Source organism: Triturus cristatus, chromosome 8 (assembly GCF_964204655.1).
Source record: "Triturus cristatus chromosome 8, aTriCri1.1, whole genome shotgun sequence".
Classification (NCBI taxonomy): Eukaryota; Metazoa; Chordata; class Amphibia; order Caudata; family Salamandridae; genus Triturus; species Triturus cristatus.
This window is the reverse complement of record NC_140591.1, coordinates 439,746,599-439,771,837: the sequence shown is the minus strand read 5'-3', so window position 1 is coordinate 439,771,837 and position 25,239 is coordinate 439,746,599. Positions and strand designations below refer to the sequence as shown.

Below are 25,239 nucleotides of genomic sequence, written 5' to 3'. Positions count from 1 at the left end.
TGTAATGACGATCGGCGCGCATGTCGCGCCGACGTCATTACAATGAAAGTGAAACTGAAATGAGCCAAGAGGCTCATTTCAGTTTCACTTTCTACGTGCTCAGGGGGCTATCTCAGCCCCCTGAGCACGTAGAAAGACGGGAGAGGTATCGTTGGGGATCGTCACAGGAGGGCGATCCCCAAGCAGGGATCCACCCACTAGACACCAGGGAGGGGGGAGCGGCCCCTTGGGCAAGGGCCTTTGCTCCCCCCAAATAATTTTGGCCGAATTTAGTCGTTTTGCCGCCCCTGGGGGGCAGATGGGGGCAGTAGCCCCCAATCTGCCCCCCCGGGGGGGCAAAAAGCCCACTAGAAACCAGGGAATTAAAAAATAGGGGTGGGGGCTGCCCAAAACGGGCAGGCCCATACTACAGTCTTTCTGCCCCCCCCCCGTGGGGCAGATGGGGCATTGGCCCCTAATCTGCCCCTTCGGTGGGGCAGAAAGCCCACTAAACACCAGGGATTTATTTTTAGATTTTTTTTAGGGTGGGGGCTGCCCGAAACGGGCACGCCAATGCCCCCACCCACCTGCTATCATTACAGCCTTTCTACCCCCCTGGGGGGCAGATGGGGCATTGGCCCCTAATCTGCCCCTTCGGGGGGGGGGGCGGAAAGCCCACTTGACGCCAGGGATTTTTTTCGCGCAATTTTCTTTAGGGTGATGGATTTTATTTAGGATGGAGGCTGCCCGAAATGGGCACGCCAATGCCCCCACCCCCCGCCACCATTACAGCCTTTCTGCCCCCCCTGTGGAAATGTGTGGATCCACGCAGATTCCAGAACTTTCCACCACAGAAATATGGGGAAAATGTGTTTTTTTGGCAATTTTTGAGGTTTGCAAGGGATTCTGGGTAACAGAACCTGGTGGGATGCAGTCGAAGTCAGCCCATCCTGGATTCCCCTGGGTGTCTAGTTTTCAAAAATGTATAGATTTACTAGGTTTCCCTAGGTGCCAGCAGAGCTATGGTTCAAAAACTACAGCTAGGCACTTTGCCAAAAAAGTGTCATTTTTTGCTACGAAATTGAGGTGGGTCCATGTTACGTTTTGTGCCGTTTCCTGTCGCGGGCACTAGGCTGACCCACACAAGTGAGGTACCATATTTCTCGGAAGACTTTGGGGAACGCGGGGTGGGTGGAAATTTGTGGATCCACGCAGATTCCAGAACTTTCCACCAGATAAATGTGGGGAAAAAGTGTTTTTTGGGCAATTTTTTAGATTTTCAAGGGATTCTGGGTAACAGAACCTGGTCGGAGGCAGTCAAGTCACCCCATTCTGGATTCCCCTGGGTGTCTAGTTTTCAAAAAATTTATAGGTTTGCTAGGTTTCCCTAGGTGCCGGCAGAGCTAGGGTTAAAAAACTACAGCTAGGCACTTTGCTAAAAAAGGGTAATTTTGCATTGTGAAAATGTGGTGTGTTCACGTTGGGTTTTGAGCCATTTCCTGCCATGGGCACTATGCCTACCCCTACAAGTGAGGTACCATTTTTATCAAGAGACTTAGGGTAATTCAGATTTGTAAAGGAACTGTTATTACCTTTTGACTTTCGATGCATTTCTGCCTTCCAAATGAAAGACATTGTGTAAAAAAAGAAGTCATTCTAAAAAATGACTGATAATTCTCATGCTAGTATGAGTATTCCCAAATTCGGAAATGTGCAAATATCTACTGTTTCTAAACTCTATATTTTGTTCCCATTTCAGAAATACATAGGTGTCTTTCATACCGATTTTTCCATGTACACATTTTTACAGAATAATTGCACTATACCCGGTACATAATAAAAAAACATTGCAAGTTGCTGCTCAGTTTTTGGCTCTGGGTTCATCGGGTTCTTGGTGAACCTACAAGTCCTATATATCCCCACAACCAGTAATGTCCAGCGGATGTAACGGTATATTGCTTTCAAAGAGCAGTCATAATTAGAAGAAGTTACAGGTGAAAACGTTGACACAAAAGACGCTTTTTTTCAACAAATTTTCAATTTATCCTATATTTAACTGTTAGTTTCTATAAAGAAACCTTGATGGATCTACACAAATGACCCCTTGCTGAATTCAGAATTTTGTCTACTTCTCTAAAATGTATAGCTTTCCAGGATCCATTATTGCTTTTGTACCCATTTCTACCATTAACTGGAAGGAGGTCGAAAGCACAAAAAATAGCAAAAAAAGGCTATGTCCCAGAATAATGCCAAAACTGTGTAAAAAATGTTGGGTTTCTGACAAAAGTCTGGTATCCCCTAAAAGCTGGGAAAATTGTGATTTCAGCCCCACAAACCCTTTTTTAATAACACTTGCAGGGAAAAACCCAGATGCTTTCATTTGCAGCCCGTTTTTCCCATTTTCCCAAAAAAAACTACATTTTGCTGTATTTTGGCTCATTTCTGTGACCCCTCCTGGGGAATCCACAAACCCTGAGTACCTTCAGAATCCCCATGATGTTGGAAGAAAAGGACGCAAATTTGGCATGGATACCTTATGTGGTCAAAAAGTTACAAGGGCCTCAGCGCGCACTACCCCAAATAGCCAAAAAAGGGCGTGGCACAGGAGGGGAAAAATGCCTGGCAGCGAAGGGGTTAATATCTTATATGAGAATTTCCCAATCTGTTAGGGTGGGTCAACATCTGGCACGTCATTTCCTACTTCTCTTTATTTTCTGTTTCTCTGAATATAAAGAGCTGGAACAACCCGGACCATGTGCCACAAATGCTCTAGCAACTGTGGTGGGGGGATTTCCCTGCCTGGTTATTTTTTGCACCTTGTTTCCATTGTTTAGGCCTTTAGGACTCTGAAACTCTTTGAAATATTTGGAGAAAATGTACTTTCACATTTCGAAAGGATATGCACACTTTTCGGTTGAACAAATGAGAGCCTTTTTGCTTCCCAGCCCCTGGCACTTCCACATACCTCACCTTAAGTTGTGAATTGGAATCTAGGCTTCCGGAGTCTGGTAGACAGGAGTAAAAGCTCATGACAACATTTCTGACTGGCTCAATACTCCCACTAGCACTGTCACATCCACCCTTCCATCTACTCTAGAATAAAAAGTCCTATGTAGAGCCACAAATGTCATTCCCAACACCTCAGTTCTCATCTGTGTCACTAAAGAGAATCACTTAGATGTGTCAGAGTTTGATCTATTATTTTGTTATCTTCTATGAATAAATTTCTCCGTTGAGCTTCTCAACTTCCAAGTATAAAATACCTACCTGTGAAATTATGGAACTTCTCCACCCTCTATACGCCACCATTTCAGAGCTCAACTTGAAACTGGTCTTCCCTTATCCTCCTGACTTTGCAAATGCAAGTCTCCCAGCCGTCTATACTGTTTTTCTTGGTCTGGTTTGGCAGCGCAGCTGCCTCTAAGACTTGTTCCCTGTTTGTTACAATATACTCAGACAGGGCTTTAGATCCACCCAGAGGAATGTGTCTCTCTCACCTCATGTTATTGGCCGATTTGTATATACTTCCATCTCCTATGGAGTGCTCGCTTTTCAACACACGAGGGACTATTTTACATCTCAAAAGTATACTGATTCGTCAAATTAATCTCTGTATCTCAGAGATACATTCTACACAGAAATCAACCATTTTTGTTTTTCTTTTTCAGTGTAGCAAGCACTTCATATGTTTTAATCGGGGTTCAAACTGCAAACCCGATCTATTGGTTTGGCCAATGATTTTTGTATAAAGCAAATAAACGCTGTGTAAATAAAAATAAACGAAAAACAGCCAATTCAATGCCTGGTGATAACAATGGAATTCATACTATTAAAATGTTGAACTGGACAACTTGGCCACACAATGGATTTGAATACTGAAATTCTGTAGAAAGGTTCCCCCGGAACCCAATTCAAGCAAAGAAAAGCACACTCCGCCCCATCATTGGACAGTAAAAGTAATGCAATGGGTTGCTTACACCTACGCGCCCGGTGCCCCTACACCTGCTGCCCTAAAGATAACTGTGTACCCTGAAAATTATCGAAGAGCAACATTCATTATTTCATTGGGTTACGTATGTCCTCCTTTGCTGAATGGAAAGGCAAATGGCAAAAGCCCACACTATTTTACCACCAAATCAACTCTTCAGAAAGCCTGCCACAATTTAGGCAGCAGGTAGCGCACACTCACCTTATCCGGAAAGCTATCGTCGCCTTCATTGCCGAGGAGAAAGTCATCCTGCGTATGAAAGAGCAAAAAAAAAAGATATTAAAAACAACACAGTGAGAAGGATCAACACAGATCACGTGTATGAGAAAGACAATACGCAAGGTTTTTTTTATACGTCCACCCATGTGGGCGCCAAGCAACCTTTTTGGTGTAGTGCGCCGTACAAATACAGTATAACATAACATGTGATTTGAATAAGTAAGAGGCAGAGGATTGGACGTGTGCACCGTGAGGGTTGCACCCACCCCTCAAACACGCAGAACAGAGATGTGCTTCTTTAAAGAGGCCATTCCCTGAAGAGAAGAGAACAGTTCTCTATGCCCAGCCCTACAACTCTAACAGTCATCAATAACAGACAATAAAACTCTCATAAGCATGTCTCTAATATTTCATGACTTTGTTTTCCTTAGCATTTATAGCTTGTTAAATTAAAACATTAATGCTGAAACCTAGATTAGCTATCAAGAAAAGCTGGACTTCGATGTGTTAAGTGCACATGTCTAACCTAAAGCATTTTTTTTACCTGCATGAGCAGAAGCTGACACCAGCCTTTAATATTCAGCTGTGAGTAAACAATATTAGACTTATTTTGGGCATAAGTAAATGGGAGAATGGATTGGCTTTGGGAGCAGCTCCTTTTCTTTCATCCTATTTCTCTGGATGGACTCAGTTTGCCCAAATAAGTATTTTAAGCCCTCCTCCCTTCCGCTCACCCTCACCCATGAACTGTGCCATGTAGAGGTGCTCAGGAACCAACTTGTCCACAAGTATTTTAAATCTGTACACTGAGCTATTGGGAGATATGGTGGCCCGAGGCTTGAACTCTATTTGTCAGTAGGGCTCCAACACTCCGTTATATCTACAAGTGTCATAAAAGCTGGACACCCATTGTCTAAAGAGTTGCCTCTACAGGACAGAGGTCTGGGTGGATGCAGTGTACCTAAACTATTACTCTAACCAAGACAGAGTATTGATTGATTACTCTTGGCAAGTAATACATTTTAAACCGACAGATGTGACACCCTGCTCCAGTTATGCTCCCTCCACTCAAGTGTACAATTCTGAGTCCATGCCCCTATCTGGGGTCTTCTTGCTGGCCAGAGATAACATTACTGCACCTTTGTGGTATAAGGTAAAAGTTGTTGGACTTCTGTTTAACTTGAAATCTTTATTTTAGTTCACTACACCCAAATAGATCCATTGTGATAGTTATTTTAAATCTCTCCTGCCGCTAATAGATTTTGGGCAGTTGTACAATCCTGGCTTATGCCCAACTGTGAAGGAGGAAGCGCAGTAATACATAGCCTCCAAAACAATATACAAGAGCTGTTGAGAGGGCTCTTAATTCTGCAGCTCTCCTAACTGAGTCTTGGAAAATATATTATGATCACTCCTCTTTTGAGAGGGCAATTTAAACTGGGAGTGTCTGGGCAACAAGACTTCAATTCTGAGGTACCCATCTTACAGCACTAAAAACTAGTGCTGACAGATGGCTGTCAATGAACTTAGAGTCCGGATTCACTTTACCTAAAAATCCCTAAGGTTTGTAGGGCAAATACCTCATGGCAGACTTTCGCCAAAGTGGACAATCCACCTCTGAAGCTCTTCTCCCATTCTCTTTGGCTGGTTCACTCTTTGCCACTCATTGATGTGTTTCAGGCCTAAATTAAAACGTCTTTATAAAATGTCTTTTTGTAATCTATCACAATCAATCAATCAATCAATCAGAGTACTTGTAAAGCGCTCTACTTACCCGTGAGGGTCTCAAGGCGCTGAGGGTAGGGGGGGTGCTGCTACTGCTCGAAGAGCCAGGTCTTCTAAAGGCGAGTAGGTCTTGGGTCTGCCGTAGGTGGATAGGGAGGGTGTTCCAGGTCTTGGCGGTGAGGTAGGAGAAGGATCTGCCGCCAGAGGACGTTCATTGAATGCAGGGGACAGCGGCGAGGGCGAGGCTGGCGGAGCAGAGCTGGCGGGTGGGGGTGTAGAAGCGGAGTCTGCTGTTCAGGTAGGCTGGTCCGGCATTGTGGAGTGCTTTGTGTGTGTGGGAGAGGAGCTTGAAGGTGATCCTCTTGTTGACGGGGAGCCAATGTACGTCTCTCAGGTGGGGGGTGATGTGGCTGCGGCGGGGGACGTTGACGATCAGTCGGGCTGAGGCGTTTTGGATGCATTGTAGTCATCATAGGTGTTTGGCTGGGATTCCTGCGTAGAGTGCGTTGCCGTAGTCCAGTCTGCTGCTGATGAGGGCCTGTGTCACCGTTCTTCTTGTTTCGGTCGGGATCCACTTGTAGATCCTGCGGTGCATGCAGAGGGTGTTGTAGCAGGAGGAGGAGACGGCATTGACCTGCTTAGACATGGAGAGGGAGGAGTCGAGGATGAATCCTAGGTTGCGTGCATGGTCGGTGGGTGTTGGCGCTGTTCCCATTGTGGTCGGCCACCAAGAGTCATCCCAGGCTGAGGGGGTGGGTCCGAGGATGAGGACCTCCGTCTTATCCGAGTTCAGCTTAAGAAGGCTGCTCCTCATCCAGTCGGCGACGGCCTTCATTCCCTCGTGGATGTTGGTTTTGGCGGTGTGTGGGTCCTTGGTGAGGGAAAGGATGAGCTGGGTGTCTTCGGCATAGGAGATGATGTGGAGGTCGTGATGGCGGGCCACTTGTGCGAGGGGGGCCATGTAGACGTTGAACAGCGTCGGGCTGAGGGATGAGCCCTGGAGGACGCCGCAGATGATGTCGGTGGCTTCGGATCGAAAGGGTGGGAGGCGGACGCTCTGGGTTCTGCCGGAGAGGAAGGAAGTGGTCCAGTCAAGGGCCTTCTCTTGGATTTCGGCTTCTAGGAGGCGTGTCTTTAGAGTGCAATGGCAGACCGTGTCGAAGGCGGCTGACAGGTCCAGGAGGATGAGGGCTGATGTTTCGCCGTTGTCTAGTTGGCGCCTGATGTCGTCTGTGGCGGCGATGAGGGCTGTCTCGGTGCTGTGGTTTCGTCTGAATCCGGACTGGGACGGGTCCAAGATGTTGTTATCTTCCAGGTGGCGGGCCAATTGCATGTTGAATATTTTCTCGATGACCTTCGCCGGGAACGGGAGCAGGGAGATGGGCCGGAAGTTCTTGAGGTCCTTGGGGTCCACCTTGGGCTTCTTGAGGAGGGCGTTGATTTCGGCGTGCTTCCAGCTTTCCGGGAATGTCGCTGTTTCGAAGGAGATGTTGATGACCTTCCGTAGTTGGGGTGCGATGGCTGCGTCTGCTTTGTTGAATGCGTGGTGTGGGCACGGGTCTGACGGAGATCCTGAGTGGATAGAGTTCATGACCTTGCGTCTCTTGTCGTCGTTGACGTTGGACCAGGAGGTCAGGCGGTTGGCGCTGGTGGCGTTCGCAGGGGAGGTGGAGTCTGGTGTAGTCGGGGCGGTCGTGGTGTTGAAGCTGTCGTGGATGTCAGCGATCTTGCGGTGGAAGAAGATGGCTAGTGAGTCGCACAGTTCTTGTGAGGGCGGGATGTCGTTGGCACTGGGGTTGGAGTGTTCCTTTACGATGCTGAAGAGCTCTTTGCTGTCATGTGCGTTGTTATCCAGGCGGTCTTTGAAGGAGGATCTCTTGGCTAATCTGATGAGGTGGTGATGTCTGCGGGTGGCGTCCTTGTGGGCTGTGTGGTTGTCTGGTGTGCGTTCGTGGAGCCATATCTTCTCCAGTTTCCAGCATGCGCATTTGGAGGTCTGGAGCTTGTCGGTGAACCAGGTGGCTCTCTTGCTGGCGTGGCTGTTGGAGGGTTTCTTGAGCGGGGCGAGGGTGTTGGCGCAGTCATCGATCCACTGTCTGAGGTTGCGGGCTGCGGCATCTGAGTTGGTGGGGTCGGTGGATGGGTTCTGGGCGAGGGTGGTGATCAGCTGGTCTTCGGTGACTTTGCTCCAGCAGCAGCAAGGCAGCTATTGGGTGCGGTGGTGTGTGGTTGGTTTCTTGAATGTGAAATGGATGCAGCGGTGGTCGGTCCAGTGGAGTTCGGTGGTGTGGTCAAAGGCGACGTGGGTGCCTGTGGAGAAGACGGGGTCCAGCTTGTGGCCGGCGGCATGGGTGGGTGCGGTGATGAGTTGTCTGAGGCCGAGGTTGGCAAGGTTGTCGATCAGGGTGGAGGAGTTGGCGTCGTTGTTCTCGAGGTGGAAGTTCAGGTCCCCGAGGCAGATGTAGTCCGTGGAGGCGAGTGCCTGGGTGCTGGTGAGATCAGCGATGGAGTCGCTGAACTGAGCCCGGGGTCCGGGGGGGGGTCTGTAGGTGAGTGTTCCGCTGAGGGTGGTGTTGGGGTCGGTGTGGATCCGGAAGTGCAGGTGTTCGGCGGTGTTGAGGTGTCGTCTGCGTGGGTGGCTACCTTGAGGGTGGACTTGTGGACGATGGCTATTCCTCCTCCGATTCCGTTGGAGCGATCCCTGCGGGTGATCTTGTAGGCGTCCTGGATGGCTATGGCGATGTCGGGCGCCGAGGAGTCGTTCCACCAGGTCTCGGTCAGGAAGGCCACATCTGGGGCGGAGGTGTCGAACAGATCCCAGAACTCGACGGCGTGTTTGCGTGCGGAGCGGGTGTTGAGGAGTATGCAGCGGAGGTGGTTGGGTCCAGTCCTTGGAGGTTTGGTGGCTCTGTCGCAGGTGAAGCTGCAGGTGCGGCAGGAGAAGGGTCCGTGGGTCCGTTTCGGGGCGGCCTGGAAACAGGTGTGGTTTCGGCCGGTGTTGAGTTTGTGGAGGGTGCTGGCGTCGTAGCGGAGTCTGGTGTCGTGGCGTTCGCGGGCTCCAGGGATTCCGGTGCTGGGCGCGGTCCAGGCGCGGACGGGCGCAGACAGGCTTGCCTTAGGCACGCCAGCGGCGCGTCCGCGCAGCGTCTGGCATATATGGGGAGGTGGGAGTGAGGAGCAGCTGGGAGGCGGGAGCAGCGAGTGGGCAGGGGCGGGGCCACAGCGGCGGGGAAACAGTGGTACAGAAGGCCAAGTGGGGCACAAAAAAGGGGGGAACACGAGTGGCACAGAGCAGAAAACGGGGTACAAGGAGGGGGAGACAGTGGCACAGAAGCAAAAGGACGGAGGACACTTACCAGCGGCAGCGGCAGCAGGGGCACACAGTCTGAGCTGCGTGGAGGGAGAGCGACCTACCAGGAGGGTCAGGGGTCGCTCACCTCACCGCGCAGCGTCCGGCATATATGGGGAGGTGGGAGGGAGGAGCAGGCGGGAGCAGCGAGTGGGCAGGGGGCGGGGCCGTGGGGGCACAGCGGCGGGGAAACAGTGGTACAGAAGGAAAAGTGGGGCACAAAAATGGGGGGAAAAACGAGTGGCACGGAGCAGAAAGCGGGGCATGAAGGGGGGGGAGACAGTGGCACAGAAAGCAAAATGGGGCACAGAAAGCAAAATGGGGCACAAAAAGGGGGGAAAAACGAGTGGCACAGAGCAGAAAACGGGGCACAAGGAGGGGGAGACAGTGGCACAGAAGCAAAAGGACGGAGGACACTTACCAGCGGCAGTGGCAGCTGCAGCAGGGGCACACAGTCGGAGCTGTGTGGAGGGGGAGCGACCTACCAGGAGGGTCAGAGGTCTTTGGGTATCCTTTTGATGGCTTCTTATGTTTAGTTATTTTGTTTGTTGGTTGCACTGGAGGCTATATTGTTTTCCTTAAGAATTTGTTGTGCTGTACTCTGGTAACCTAATCAGAAAAGTTGGTGCTTTACAAAATAATAATGTTCTAAAACTGAAAAAGATAAACAAAAGATTTAAATTTTTGGCAGACGTTTGTCCGAATACTATTTCAAGATAGTATCATTGAGATACTGACCCTGTCTCTGAACCCTAATTTCCCAGGCCCAACAGAAGTCTCGCACTCGTCGCTTCCGCTCATACTGTTTTTTTATTTTATTTAGGAATGTAAACATTTCTATCATAGCAACCAACTCTTTTTACACCATTTATATGTTCACAGCCACTTTCTGAGCTGGCTTTAGTCTGACTTTACCCTTCTAGTAATTGCTTTTAAAACTAATCATAAAAATTCAGATGTGGCTTCAACCTAGGTGTGTGTCTCCAAATGGACATGGTGATCTTTAAGACTTTATCTTCCTTCCTCAGATTTTTTGTACCTAAATGCATATTTCCTTCATCATCATAGACACACCTTTGGATGATGGCATCTGTACCAATGTTGAAGATCTTTCTAGACTCATAATCAATGTTTTTCCCTCACTCTGGTATCAGCCCTCTCATGGATCTCGGTGTCATACACCTTGGATGGTACGTTCCCTGCCATCTTCTCTGCAATGCCAGTGAAGAATGATGCGTGCTGGGACGCTCTGTCGGCTAGTGCGGTTGTGATACCCTTATATTTAGAAGGAACTGAAGGACAAAGTATATTACGCTTGTTTTCTAGCACCACATACTTTATAGACCTGCTTCGTGGTCCCATCCTAAACAATGGCTTCTACTGTTTACGGAGCAGGAGGTTTCTGGCCCTTACAAAGGCAGTAGAAGGTTTGCATCATCACGGCTTCCTTCTCTCTTTGCAGTTCTATGAGTTGTTGAGCAGGGGCAGTACCGCAAAGGACAATTCAAAGTTTGCGAATGACAAGTAAATTACCACACATGGCCTACCTGGTAAATGGGCGACATCTCCAACTCTGTTTGACCACTATGGAAGATAAACAAATAAAATAAACTTAAATTCATTGCAATTATGTTCAAAAGGCAAGATTTGATTAAAACACTTACACAGTGAGAAACGCATAAATTGATCTGATTATATTCGACAATAATCCTGGTTAAGAAGTCGACTTGCAAGGTTACGTCATCATTTCACCAATTTCTTGATTTTGAAGAAAATGCGCTGGTTATTTATCTAACCCGTGCCAAGCAAAACATTCAGGGGCAGATTTACAAGGCCCTAGCGGCACTTCTGCATCATTTTTAGCATGGGAAAAGTGACGCAAAAGTGGCGCAAGGCCTTGTAAATAAGCCCCTCAGTTTTTAAAGGTCCTCTGTTGTGAATTACAAAACTGCAGTAGGCTCTAGAAAGCTCACAGAACAACAATAACAATACAGGAATTAAACCATTTTAAACCCCCTTAGCCCACACACTGAGCTGGTACTTAGGGCAAGTGAAACACATTTTTAGGTCTCGCCTTGCTATCGCATAAGCGATCTCAAAGCGAGACTATTGTAAGCGGCTTTTAAAAGTGCTCCCAAAAAGCAGTTTGCATGGCTAGCACGTGCACAATCACGCGCATCGTGCCGCCATGCAATCCGCTTTTTTGGGAGCACTTCAATGGGTCCGCTCCCCCGCCTCGAATGCGCTCCCCCGCCCCCAAGCGCGCGCGCGCCACGCTCCGCCGGGCTTGTCTTGTTTTTCTTGTTTTTTTAACTTTAAGCGCGAGGCGCGCGTGCGGCCAATGCTTGTTCTAACCGTGCAGCAGTCTAGAAAGAGGGACACCAAACTAACGAAGGATTCAGAGTGAACCAAGGCAGAGACTGCAGCATAGATCCTGACTCAACATCAGGGAAGGCTGCACGTAGCAGGTTTATTTGTATATGCCCTTTGAATACGCAAATACCATAACCCATGGGCTGCAGAGTTCTCTTCTTTTCTAGTATGCAAAATTAAACAACCTACGTGTTACAGGGCAATAGACACACTTACTAAATGTCCAGAGGCACGACTGGACTAAAATACCACTTTTTTCTTTTAATGAAATATTCCAGCTTAGTTACAAAGAGAGAAAGTAGTAGCGTTGATTTTACCCATAACCCACCGTACACTCAAACGACACAAAGTAATCTATTAATGCCACTTGTTACAAATCCAAGACGTGACTCCTTAAGCAGTGGTCCAGAACGAAAGTTGCTTTTCTTCAGTGGCTACTGGATGAATGTCTTATAAGTACTGAATCAGGAAGGAGAGACTTTCAATCAACGAATGGCTGATCGCCCTGTAAAGGGATGGCTTTAACCGCGGCGTTCACTGTTCATGAGGAATACAGAGCCCAACAAGTAGAATTGAGTCTACTTTTCAGCATCTGTCCGTTGGTAGTATACTGCTGGGAGGCACTGAGATTGTTTTTATATTTCCCTTTCTTTTGATTTTCTTTTCATAGTCTGTCTTTCTGATAGTTTTAGTGGTGCTATATTCCTTAAGAATGGCGACACAGTGTCATGAAAATTGTAATGATATAGATTTTAAGACCTTAGGTTCTAAATTGCTAGTTTGAGAGATTGTGAGTTTGGATGCACGAACGATTCCTGTTGACTATGCAAGTCTGGAAGATGTGGCAGCTTACAGAATGATGCAACTGACACAAGTGGAAGAAGATGGTACCATGGCTGTCGTGAGTGTGATGAGTATCATTGTCATTGCTGCTTGTTGTGTCTTGTAAAATGGCATATGGTAGCAGTGGGAAACATGGGCAAATGTCCCATATCAATCTATTATAGGGTGTGTGAGAGTGAGTGACTGAGTACGTGTGTGTGCGTGTGTGAGAGAGTGAGACTGCATATGTTACTTTACCATTTTCTGTTATCGTTTATTGCACACATGTGTGGTGTAGCCTATCTTTGAAAAACCTGTGATGTACATTTATGTTGATTTACTCCTCGTGTGTTCCTGATGGTCTCCGCTCAGCACATCTGTGAAACTGTTGTCCATGCATGTCAGATGGCCTATTGGAAGGTGTAGCTAATGACACTGAGACCAATGACTAATCTGAAGTGCCAAGGTAAATTATGCAAGTGCGTACCTCCCTTCTTCTGAAAGTCATGCACTGCCATCATGTACCTCAGAGTGCATTAATACACTCTTGTTGTACAATTATATCCGGAAAGCTTTGAGAGATAAACGTCACTGCTGTTGGCTACAGTATATCAATATAGTGGACTGCCTTGGTCTATGACCGTCTGCCCTGTTATGAAATAGTTATAATAAGCGTAGAATGGGAGAAAGCTTTGGAGATGGCCTCTTCTACATGGGCCAACTATGTAAATATGCATCTATTGGGACTCTGTGCTTAGAATTTGGCCAGAAAGAAATAACCTGAGGGGTGGCCAGGGCAGTCCACAAGGGTGTAGTTGGAGTGGAAGGTTATTTTTTGTTTTACTCTTTTATAGATTTTTATTATATTTAGATCAATGGCACCTTTCACATTATAATTGCCAGTTACACAAATGTCAATGTCAAGTGTACAATGAGTATAATGGGAACCCATTCATTGGCATTTGACTTCAGTGTACAGCGCTATTACTATATTACCATGTACTTGTGCTTCAGTCCCTTGAGAATGTATTGCTTGATGTATGCCACATGAGGTTGTTTTATCAGTTCCTGTTATGTGCATTTATGCGACATACCATAGCATACAGCACATGCGTGAACGCTTGCCCTTCCCCCTTATCTCCTCAATCATGCCTCACGTGTGTAATTCTTTTATGCCCATGTTTGTTAGTATGTCTGTTGGATGGGGTGTGGGGCTCATCATTTGGTTGGTAAATGTGATCCAGTATTGTCTGATAACTGACATGTCCAAGTCTTGTTGAAAAGTTTCCCTTTTCCTCTTGGGCAGGTATCTGTCCCTCCTGGAATTATTTAATGCAACCTATGCAGAGTGAGGGTCGATTATGCCCAATGTAAGAAGCTGTAGTCAATTAACGTGAATCTAGGAGTTCAAGGTATTGTTTCTGTGGCCGCAGTTATCTTCCAACCTGATTCTATCAATTTGTTACCCAGATCTTCAGTCCATTTGTCTTTTTTTGTTGTTGGTGCGTTTTAACCCTTACTGTCTGGCCCTATAAAGCAGAGAGACTAACTTCCTCACCCCCGCTTTGTGAGGAGTGAAAATAGTACCATTTGGGTGGGCAGAGTTATAAAGAGACGAATATGGTCTAGTGGTTTGTTCTGGTAATCGGTCCACTAAAAATGGGTGTTTGCGAGTTTATAACTAGACTACAGTTGGTTTATGAAGATACCAGATTGGTAAGTTATGGTGAAACATCTGAGTGCCAGCCTTGTAATTCCTATGTAGGACAACAATATTGACAGAGATACTCAAGTTTATCTGTGGTTCCATTGTAGCTGTGAAGAACACTGGGGTAGCCTTTGTTGGAGTGGTCAGAGGTAAATATGTTTTGTTGCAGGCTGAACTTCATACAGATGAAAATAATTTGAGGAGGATTGGGGCTTGTGAAGGTTAAGCATTTTATGGATATTGAGTCACAGAGGCACGTTTGCCCGTTTAAGATGGAAGGGGAGGGTCCGGTGGTGCAAGAGCTATGAAGGTTTAATTTTGAGAAACAGGATGAGTGGTTGTGGAGTATAAATATTTCCCAGACATAAATGAGAAAGAATGCAGTCACGTGGGACATGGATGGTGTAGAAGGATAGAAGAAGAAGATGGAGTTGAAGGTAGTGGGTTGGTTAAGAAACTTGGTGGGGGGGGCGTTCAGTGGTATGATAATTCTTCCACCTAATAACAGAGGAGGTGGGATGACTAAATCTTGGCAGGAACAGGGGTTAGCCAAGTTCAGGTTCAAAAGAACCCAAAAGGGCCAATAGTGATATACTTTACTTGCACGGTACAAATTGTGCCATGCTCACCTATCATGGTGCTGCATCGTCTTGGGTGTGGTTTCCTGGCCCAGTAGATTTCCTAATCAATGTAGAAATTTAATTTATCGTGTTGCCACAACCATCTTTTAAAGTAAATCTAATTAGCTGATTTGAGATGCATGTTAACCTCAAATTTTCAAAAGGATCACAAATAAAAATAATGTACATCTTATCTTTCAATTCCCTTCAGTAATCCCTCAAGAGTGTACTATCATACTAGTGCTATATTGGTAAGTGTAAACCTCAAAGCACAGACATCAACCCTATTAACTCATTGTTTTTCATATTTTAAAAAGAGGTGAGGGAAGCTGCAAAGTTGTTTAAGCAACCTCACATTTTTTCCCCAAATGCATGAAGAATATGCAAATGTTGCAGAGTTCTGAGTGGCTAGGCTGCCTAGTGAAAATTAAGACTTCTGCAAAGCTTTTAATATTGTAAACCACTCACTTTTACCAGTACGCACACGCGTAAATTGGCATATCTTTCCCATGTGAGTGTCAGGTCACCCACGGGGCAAAGCAGCACAAGGTATGTCCTCACATACAATATTCTCAGTGCCCGGATTCAGAACCAATTACACAGAAGTGATATACTAAGGAAAAGCAGGAAGGAACTTTCATGAACTACAGAAAGGCCAGGCATCGGGAACTTTCATAATGAAAACCTTTAACTTCCCTACTTTGGTATCCAATGCAGATCTATCTTTGTAAATGCAAAACGTTTCTTTGATGTGTTAGAATTTTGGGATTCAATTGAAACATTGATCAACTTTACTTGTGTTATCTCAAGAGAACTGGATAACTTATTTAATTTCCCCCCACTACTGTTGCGAAGTTTCTTAAACTGCTGGAATTGGGTTCAGTTAAAAAAAGGATGAAGGGCTGTGAAATTCTGTTAAACAAACATTTTTAGAGAAATGAGAAAGTAGATAAACACACTTTACTGTAGACTCGTGCAACTCCGGCAAAGTCGGCGACCGTAGAGGATACAGATTCACACCATCCATGTCTTCTATGTCCAAGCTTAACCTGTAAAGACATGTTTGTTTTAAAATACTTCATTGGTTACATTACCTCATTGACACACTTCTCATGACCCATGCTACAAACACATGTGGTGATGGAAGTGTAATTACTGTAAAAAAAAAACAATACGCATGAAAATAAACATTGACAAAGCCAATAGGCTTCACCAATGCAAATCTATTGTCTTTGTAAATGGTGTTACATGTTACACAGAAGAGTGAGCTGCTGTGCAACATGACTTAAAGAAAAGAAAATATAAGCAGTATGACGCAGGCAGCACTATTGCCTGCGCTGCTGTGCATCACATAAAAAAACCGCGCTGGGGGTCGGGGAGTGTTTGGGGGGGTCAAGCAACATGAGGGGGAGAAGCACAATGGATAGCAAGAGATGGAAGTGGGTGAAACAGGGGGGTGGGTTGGAAACAATGGAATGTGGGAGGAGGTTAGAAACAAGGAAAGCAGGAGTGTGGTTTAGAAACAGGAGAGCAGGAGGAGGGTGGGGTGGGTTAAAAATAGCGGGTGTTGGGTTAAAACCGCAGTAGAAGGTGGGGGTGAAGAATAGGTACTGCAGGCATATGCACCCTCTAAGTGTGCATGTGGAAATTAAAAAAAAAAAAAGTACCTGCGGCCAGTGGAAGAACACTGGCCACAGAAAGCAGTTCTTGGCCATGCTCCACAGCATGGACAAAGACTTCAAAGCCCAGGAGGAAGCTGAGAGCCAGGAGCAACTGCTGACCAAGGAAACCAGAGTTAATTGGGAGCCAACCAATGGTACGTTAAGGTAAGAAATGGGGGGGCTCTAAGCCCCTTTTAAGATCTTTTTCATTGCAAGAGATTTTGCAAGCACAGCAGTAGCGCTGTGCAGGCGAAACCTAAAAAGGAAAGAGAATCCGCTTGCATTACAAATAGCAAAGTCTAGCAAACAAAGAACCTCAACCAGAACCAGTACTGAATGAAAGGGTGTAGAACAACAGCAATTAGAAAGTGATTTACAGCACGCCTTTTACCTCTATTTACACTGCTGTCTATTAAACCAAGGAATGTCTGCATCCCACCTGCAGGCCAGGCATATGAAAGCACCTCCTAGCGTCATGGGGACTGCGCGTTGTGTATTTTTTTATTAGGCTCGAGTATCGGATAGCGAAGCATGGAGGAACCCTGTTTATTTCATATGATGTTGTGGAATACTGAGTTTATTAAACAACACTGTTGTAGAGAATGGAGTTTTGTAATAAACCCACCTGTTAGGATCTTGTAACAAATGAACAGCTTTCCTAAGTTCGTCTATCATTGGCGTACAGATGTCTGGATCTGGTATGTGAGCCCTAACAACACAGGGAAAAATACATTTGACAAAGAAATTAGTGTTGCTTAGACCATTTCCCAGACTAGCATAACTGTTTTTCACACTCTGAATTGTAGATTACACTTTAAATTGGACAAGCCATGTTGCATTACGCTGGCAAGATGCGAGGGCTATACATTTTCAATGTCCAAACTATACAAGATTAAGGGCCGTATACACAAGAAATCTGTACAAATAAGTTCGAGTTAGTTGCAAAAAAAACATTTTCCAAATGCAAAGTCACATTTGTGAATTTGTACTTTTAAATCGATTTTCTCCCATGTAATATTACACCACAAGTGTATAATATCCTCTTTGAGAAAACTGGCTCCAAGTGACAGATTTTGGGTGTTCTAGGGCCTGCTTAAGTAGGTGGACACTCAATAACCTTTAGGTATCTAGCTATTCACCAAATGTTATCAGGTACATTCACAACATGGCTACACTTAAAACTTCTCCTGTGAAGGAAGGGAGCAAATATATGTAGACTTAGGAAAAAAACACCACGAAAATTAGTGGGAGGCGCCACTAAGAGGAAGGAATATTTTACAAGTGGAGGGAGACAAAGAATAAATAAAAAAGGTAGTATGGATGCACTTTTGTGTTCTCTGGTTCCCATCCCAATACCATCAATGTAACTAAAGCCTTACATTATCTAGCTGGTGACAGAAGGCGTTCGAGACACTGGCATCAGCACAGCACCATTAGGGTGCACTTGTTCAATAAAGGAAAGATGCAACTGCACAATGCCCGCAGGAAGTCTGGGCGCACTCTTGCCTGATCATGTGTCACTCACCCACAAGCTGCACATTCCAACAGACTTGGTAAAAGGTACTCATAAAAGTGGTAAGCTACTTTGGCTTTACGCCGTTGTACAAAGGCCAGACCCTGCCATGGCAGAAGCAAGAGCTTTATTTGTGAAAATCATTGCTATGGATTTTAACTCATAGGTTAATACTGGTGCAATTCTCTGGATTAGACAAAACACTGAAAACAGTCAAAGATTACATCATCTGGCTCATGCACTCAGTGCAGTAAAGACTGAAGGCCTGATTTAGATATCGGTGGACGGGTTAGTCCGTCACAACGGTGACGGCAATTCCGTCCGCCAAAATCTAAATCCCATAGGATGTTATGGGATTTTGATTTCGGCGGATGGGATATCCATCCCCGTTGTAACGGAGTAACCTGTCCACCGTTAACTAAATCAGGTCGAGTCAGTAGAAAAGTAGAGTGTTTAATTAGTGGACCAATTAGAGTTTGGTTTTGGCCTATTTAATTCACCAACTCCTAAGACTAGATGTCCTAATGAAGCAGCACCAATGCAAAGCAGTAAATTTGCTTCCTGGACTACCTTCTCAATCCACAACTGAAGTATTACATGCCAAATAAGGACACCTAATATGATATGTATCTTTGTAGAAACTTTCAATATGCTTCGGCTAAACTATACAAGGATCCATCTTCACTTTATAGTAGACTAAAGTCTATGAAAGGAATTCTTCTGTGTTACAAAAAATGTATAATCTAAATTCACTTTGTCCTCAACTAAAAATCTTAAATTCTTTGCTATTTGTAATATGGGATTGCATCTCTGTAGTAAATATCTCAGTAAAGAGATTACAATTTTTTACATAAGCAAAGGCAACTCAGTTCTAGCAAAAGCCTAACTCAGATGAGTAGTTAACTTGTAAATCTGGAAAAAGTCAAATTCAAGGCGTGGCATTGACTAGAAGTTAACCGATAGCTACATTCCAATAGGGAAAGTGGCTTCGGAGTCTGAGTCTCTATAATTCATGAAAAAGCATATTCACATCAGTGGAAGTGCAAGCTTACCCAACTGGATTGTTTGATGCTTATTCTGCAAATTGAACACTTTTGTACAGTCTATCTAGGGCAGACAAATATTTTCTTTGAAGAACATGGACTGGAATCAATTAATTAACATTAGTGGAGTAGCATTAGTATCCCAATTGAAGATATTATCATCTGTGAACTGAAGCTTGAAGACACAACATCACATTAATTGTAAAACCATCTAGAAGCTTTGGACTTCACATAAATTAGTATCCATCTTGACACAAATCAAGGGTGATCTGCTTGACTGGTTGCTGGATGAAGATATGGTGGAAAGAATGTAGTTACAACATATTTTGGCTGGATGGAGAGACCTTGATTAAAATGGAGATAATGCACAACCCTGAGCCATTTCACCATGATGAATTTGTGTCAACAATGAAATATTATAATTTAATGTTGTTTACCAGCTCAAATGTTACACATTTGTGACATTCAAGTACTCTGAACACAGTAGTTAAAATAAAACAGATCATAAACTCCCTTGCACGGTCAAATATGGGCAAAGGGAGGCATGCTGGATATTCTACACACTGATAACCTGTGGAATTACATTAATGAAGCCTCTGGTACAGGAAGTTCTATCCTCCCACAAGGTTTCGACTCATTTGGTAAAGGCCCGCAGTCCAGAGTAGTGCAACATGTGTGATGCACAAGCACAATACATTCTTACACTGTCTGTGGAATGTCCACTCTGTAAATGACGTCCTTTTTCACCAGCCACTTTGCCTTTCACAGTCTCTCTCTGCATTTCCCTTCTGTTATTATGAGATGGAGAGGCATGGACAAACCACATAAACACAACCACACCAGCAGCATTCCATACTTATGCCAACTTAATCACACATTCATCCTCCGTCCATTCCTGAACCAAATTCATAATGACCTAGCCTGGTTTCAAAACAGCACGACCCTGAACCTGTTCAAATACACTCAGAAACATGACCTCAATTCTTACAATCCTCTGCTTGCCTCCTACTGTTTCACATCCACAATCCTGTATTTCACTTAATATTTGCAATTTACATATCAAAAGTGACACTAGAATGCAAATAGTGCAAGAATGAGAACACTAAAAACAAGTAGACCTCTAAACAATGTCTTCTTATGCTATATATTGACCTTAATCATGATAAGTCTTCGTACTTCCATCACCACATTACTTCAGCCTAGCCCACAACAATTTCCATGCACTTATATGCTGATTCTACCAAGGTCACTCACAACTCTTCCTTATCAGCTAATCATTAGGCATTATACCTCTTCTAAAAAAGAAAAACCTCACCAACGTTAGTTAAGTCCTTGCAGCCCTACTCAGTAATCCATCTACAGTTTCTCACACCTCCACTGTATTCCAACCTCGCTCAGCTGTACCAGCCACTTCATCATCACAACTTCTCCAAATTGATTTATTCTAAAATTTAAATCCGCCAATCCATTTTGTGCATTACCATAATTTTTCAGTCCACAAACAACGAAGGCACTTCTTCTGTGCGTTAAGGTTCTCTTCTCTCTAATCTCTCTATTTAACTACTCCTTCGACTTATTCTCTATGCTTTAAATCTGCAGTGGTTTTTACTAAATCCATGGCTGAGCTTTTCTTTCCTTTGAAGTACAGACCCAATATGTCAACTCCCTTTTGCTTTCCCTCTCATTGACACAGATATAGGAGCTACGGGTCCACAGTGGCCACCCATGCTGATTATAGGCCCACAGTGCCTTCAAATAGGCCCAGTATATATAAACAAAAGAGGGTGAGCCTTTCTGAAACTGGAGAGAAGGATAGGCCTCAGTAAAATTATCCAAGGAAATGTGCCGTACCGTTGATTTAAAGTACTTTGTGATATACAAGACACTTTAATCTACTGTATAGATGTGAAAAAATCCATTCACAATTCATTCATTCTTAATTCAAATAATTCTGCAAATTCTTTACAAATAGGGAGAAGTCCATTTACATTTGTATAGCTGCTTAAGAACTATGTCCTTATAAACTGTGAGTCTTGTGAACACGCACCGTGATCCCAATAGTGTGAAGTGAATCAATCAAGAAAAGTGCTCTCACTTGAAAGTGAATGCTCATGTTAACGTTTATTAAACAAAAAATTGAAGACTTAAAAAGACTGGGGCAAATCAATATTTAGGCAACCATCCAATATTTATGAGAGAAATGTGGGTGCCAATCAAGTCTATGTTATTTAGTCCCACACTGCTTCAATGACGACCAATATGGGTACCAATGCTAGAAAACTATATCTTCCAATTGATGAGATGCATCCCTTTAAACAATGTGTTTACAAATGTGTTGTTCAAGTCCAATATTTTTGACCATATAGGTGTTGACGTGTTTCAGCCTCAATTGTTTAAGGGGTCTTCAAGATCCAGGCTATCAAGAGTTTCTCTCTCTCCTCTAATTAATATAGCCCTGTAATAGGGTGCCAATACTCCAGTCTAACCGCTGTCCTCAAGACTAAAGGCACCAGAATACATCGGGTCAGCAGCAGAAATCAGGGCTTTGAAATCCTGCTTCATGAGGACACAGCATATCCTCAATTCTTAACATTGAGCAGCTCTGAACAAAGGCCCCTCCTACAAGCGTGTCAAGAGCAATAAGCAAAAAAGGAAACTCTGGCTGCATCGTATGACCAGTTCCAGACAACGTCAGTCCTTGAAGGGCAAGCAGCCACTCAGTGACACCATCAAGACCCAAGGCTTATAAAAGCGGCAACAATTGTGATGTTAACTGGAAGCTAAGTCAAGGTCTAACTGACTGGGCATGACTTCCGAGCATACTGAAGTCAATCACAAACAGCCATGAAAAATACTAACAAGAAAAACAGCTGCCCAACGTGCTGCCAAGTGGAAATCTAGCAATTTGCTCATGGAATGTCGAGGGCCTGCAAAGCAAAATTGAGTATGCACACTTTCCAGCTCATATAAACTCTTTTCACTTAGTAATATTTCAAGAGACTTGGGCACTGCCCTCCCTGGACATACTGGCATATCTTGGCATTAGCAAACCAGCCTTAAAAACACACATGCTTTGACGCCCCACTGGGGGCCTAGCAATTTACACAATGGTTGATATCAATGACAAACCTGAAGAGCTACAAATGGACCACCCCAACCTCCAAGCTGTGAAATTATCAGAATGTTTCCACGACATAGAACAGCCGCTGCTTATAATTAACCCCTATAGACACCTTAAGCCCGCCAAGAAAAAGGAAACAATTGATTTTCTACTGCCATTTATCACTGACCAAATAGCTTCCAATCCTACCCCACTTGTTTTTATGACAGGCGTATTCATTTAAACCTGTTGTAGGTAGCTGGGTACGACCAAATAGTAGAAATTCAAAATTAGATCTGGCAAATTCCCTCATTCCACCCTTTGTTGCAAAGGAGGGATAGCTGCGATCCGGCCTTTGCCAATGACCTAGGGCACCTGAGGCTGAGAAATTTAGATGGGTGAACTATACCAGATGTCCCTGCACAGCCTACCTTCCGCGTGGTAATGGCAAATTTGATCTTAGATTACATGCTGGTGTCCCTTCCTCGATTTCATATGGTCTGCCTCTATGAGATAGGAATTCAACTGGAAAGTGATCATCAACCTCAAGCGATCCTGCTAAAGCTACACTGTAGTTCCATGATCAAGCTCAACAGGACTTAGGCACAATCTCCCCCATTAATGACAGGAAGCTAAATTGGTAAACAAGATCTATTGCCCGACTGGTACTCAAAGCAAGAATCAATCGGAGGCCATACTCAACTTATCCTTTGACTTGCTGGAGCAATGGTACCAGCTTTCGCCCCCCCCTCCTTCTAGCAGAACAATGGCACCCCTCGAGGAAACCAAACCCTCTTGTAGGGGATCACCCTAGGAAGCCTTCAGCCCAACTCACAATAGCAAAAAGGAAACTAAACTACGCTCTTAGGCTTCTTCGATACACACCAAGCTCTTCAATACGGAGGTCTGCTTTATCCTAGTTGAGACCCCTCTACAAAAAAGCAAAATGGGAGACGGCTAAATCGGAGACAGAACAGTTTTGGCACAAGCTTTCTACAGCTGCTACAAGAAAGGACGCCAGAGAATATTGGAGATTGGTGAACCACACAACAGGAGCTAGGCCTCCCCCTGCATCCTCTAACATCCCATAAGCAGCATGGTCTGCCCATCTTCAGGAAATGTTTGGTGGCAGTAAAACTAATAGCTAACCCTGAAAGAGAGCCTACAAGCTTGATGGTCATAAAACCACATGATCCCATTCTATCAGAGAACGTAATAAAAATCATTTCATCAGGGCGGTGTGAAGAGCCCCCAGCCCCAATGGCCTACCAAAGGCCTTTCTCAAAGAAAATACTCAATACTGGGCTGAAGACCTGTGTCACCTATACAACCACATCCTTTTCCACCATGCTATTTCCGATAGATAGCTGGTGGGTGTCGATTATTGCCCAGTTCTAAAAAACAGGAAAGAAATCACTACCATCATACTACAAGTTAACAGCCCATTAGATGGAGAGGCAAAATATTTTGCCAAAATCTTGATGGCCGAACTAATCGAATGGGTAGCATAAAACTCATTGGTCTGGTGAACCAAACAGGGTTCGTCAAAAACACAGGAACAATCACAAACATCTTACTGCTCACCCTAGTAATTGAAAAAGCCAGATCTCGCTCTTAAAACCTCCAACTCTGCTTCATGGATGTTTGCTCCGCCTTTGACGCGGTATAGCGCAACATCCTTTGGCATATGCTTCTGAGCTGGGGAATCTCTCTGACGCTCCTCAATGCCATTCAATCACCATATACCAGCACATGGACACGGGTAAAACTGGGCACTGGATAAACCATTTCAAGGAAAATATACACTAACAACAATATGAAGCAATGATGTGTCCTTGCCTTTTTTCTGTTCAACTTGTACCAGGCAGAGCGGACAATAATCCTTAATAAAGTCAACTCACATGCCCCTACACTGTCTGGGTTTAATGCCTTACACTTGCTGTACACCTACGATGTAGTTCTGATCAGCTACACGAAGGTTGGCCTGCAAAGGTTAATTAATACCACTGGCTCGAAGTTACTCAAGAAAACAAAAACCTTGTTGGTCAGTACAATATTATGTTCACCACCAATGTTCCATCTAGAAGGCTAATTCTTGGAATCAGTGACATAGTACAAGTACCTGGGGTATTCTTTGGCTGAAGAGGCTCATTCGCCAAGCACTGTCACTCGATTAAAAGTAAAAGTAAGTCCCTCATGTCAGCTTTCTGCTACTTCAACATTTTAAAGGGCTTGTCTCTTCAACCATTACTGCAAGTCATGGCCGCAAAATAAGAACCCACAATAGCATATGGAGTTGAAGCTCCATGGGAGAGAGCAGACAAAGTAATAAAAAATACATCGGCTGGTGTTCAGTCTCCCACAGCATACTTCCCCAGCCCAAATAAGACTAGTATTTGGATTACGGAGGCATAACCTAATCAGCCTTTGTGCTTACTTAACCGGATACAAATTAAACAAGCATTGAAAATGCAACAGGTCTCGCCTCTGTTTAAGTTAAAGCAATTTGTTTTGTGAATGGTATTGTTTTGTATTTGTATATATTAGGGTTTGTTTTTGATATATTGTGATTTTTTGTTGTTAGAATTGTAGTAGTAGTTGTGTAGTAGTTTAAAGCATACTTCCACTGTATGGGAGAGAGTATTACTTTGTGCGTGTGTGTGTGGAGATAATGTGTCTGTGTTGTGGGAATTGAAGCGGGCAAGGGCATGTATGTGTGAGACTGTGATAGAGACACAAATGTGTGTATGTTGTGAGAGAGGAAATAAAAGAAAGACATGAAAAGACTGTGAGGCTTATTTACAAGCCCCTTGCGCCGTGATGCGTCACTTTTAATATGGGAAAAGTGATGTATCAGTGGCGTAAGAGGCTTGTAAATAAGACCCTCTGTGTTTGTGTGTGCATGCATAGGGAGTAGCAGGACTTTAAATGGGCCAGTTCCATCCAGGACTCAGGACCTGTAGTAATAAAAATAGACATTGAAACCGTCCCTATCGGTCTCTATACCATTGTCCTGTCCCTAACCAGTAAAAACACTGATCGATTTCTGAACAATTAAGGCAAAAACTGTTAAGGTAATCCGCGTTGGTGATTTGGTATATATTTCATTCCCTAAAAATGTTAGCTTTTTTTTTGGATG

The 25,239-nt window shown here is 44.5% G+C and overlaps 1 protein-coding gene across 3 annotated transcripts in view; it reads right to left on the bottom strand.

Moving 5' to 3' along the window:
* The window catches only part of LRCH1 (leucine rich repeats and calponin homology domain containing 1), a 633,328-nt gene that overhangs the window by 198,877 nt on the left and 409,212 nt on the right, over positions 1–25,239 (bottom strand). For all 3 annotated transcript variants that reach the window (XM_085621846.1, XM_085621844.1, XM_085621845.1), the window contains exons 11-14: positions 17,070–17,153; positions 15,743–15,832; positions 10,808–10,844; positions 4,169–4,216 (exon numbers count right to left, since the gene is read on the bottom strand). In XM_085621846.1, coding sequence (XP_085477972.1) covers positions 4,169–4,216; positions 10,808–10,844; positions 15,743–15,832; positions 17,070–17,153 — 259 coding nt within the window. The remainder of the gene's footprint in view (positions 1–4,168; positions 4,217–10,807; positions 10,845–15,742; positions 15,833–17,069; positions 17,154–25,239) is intronic.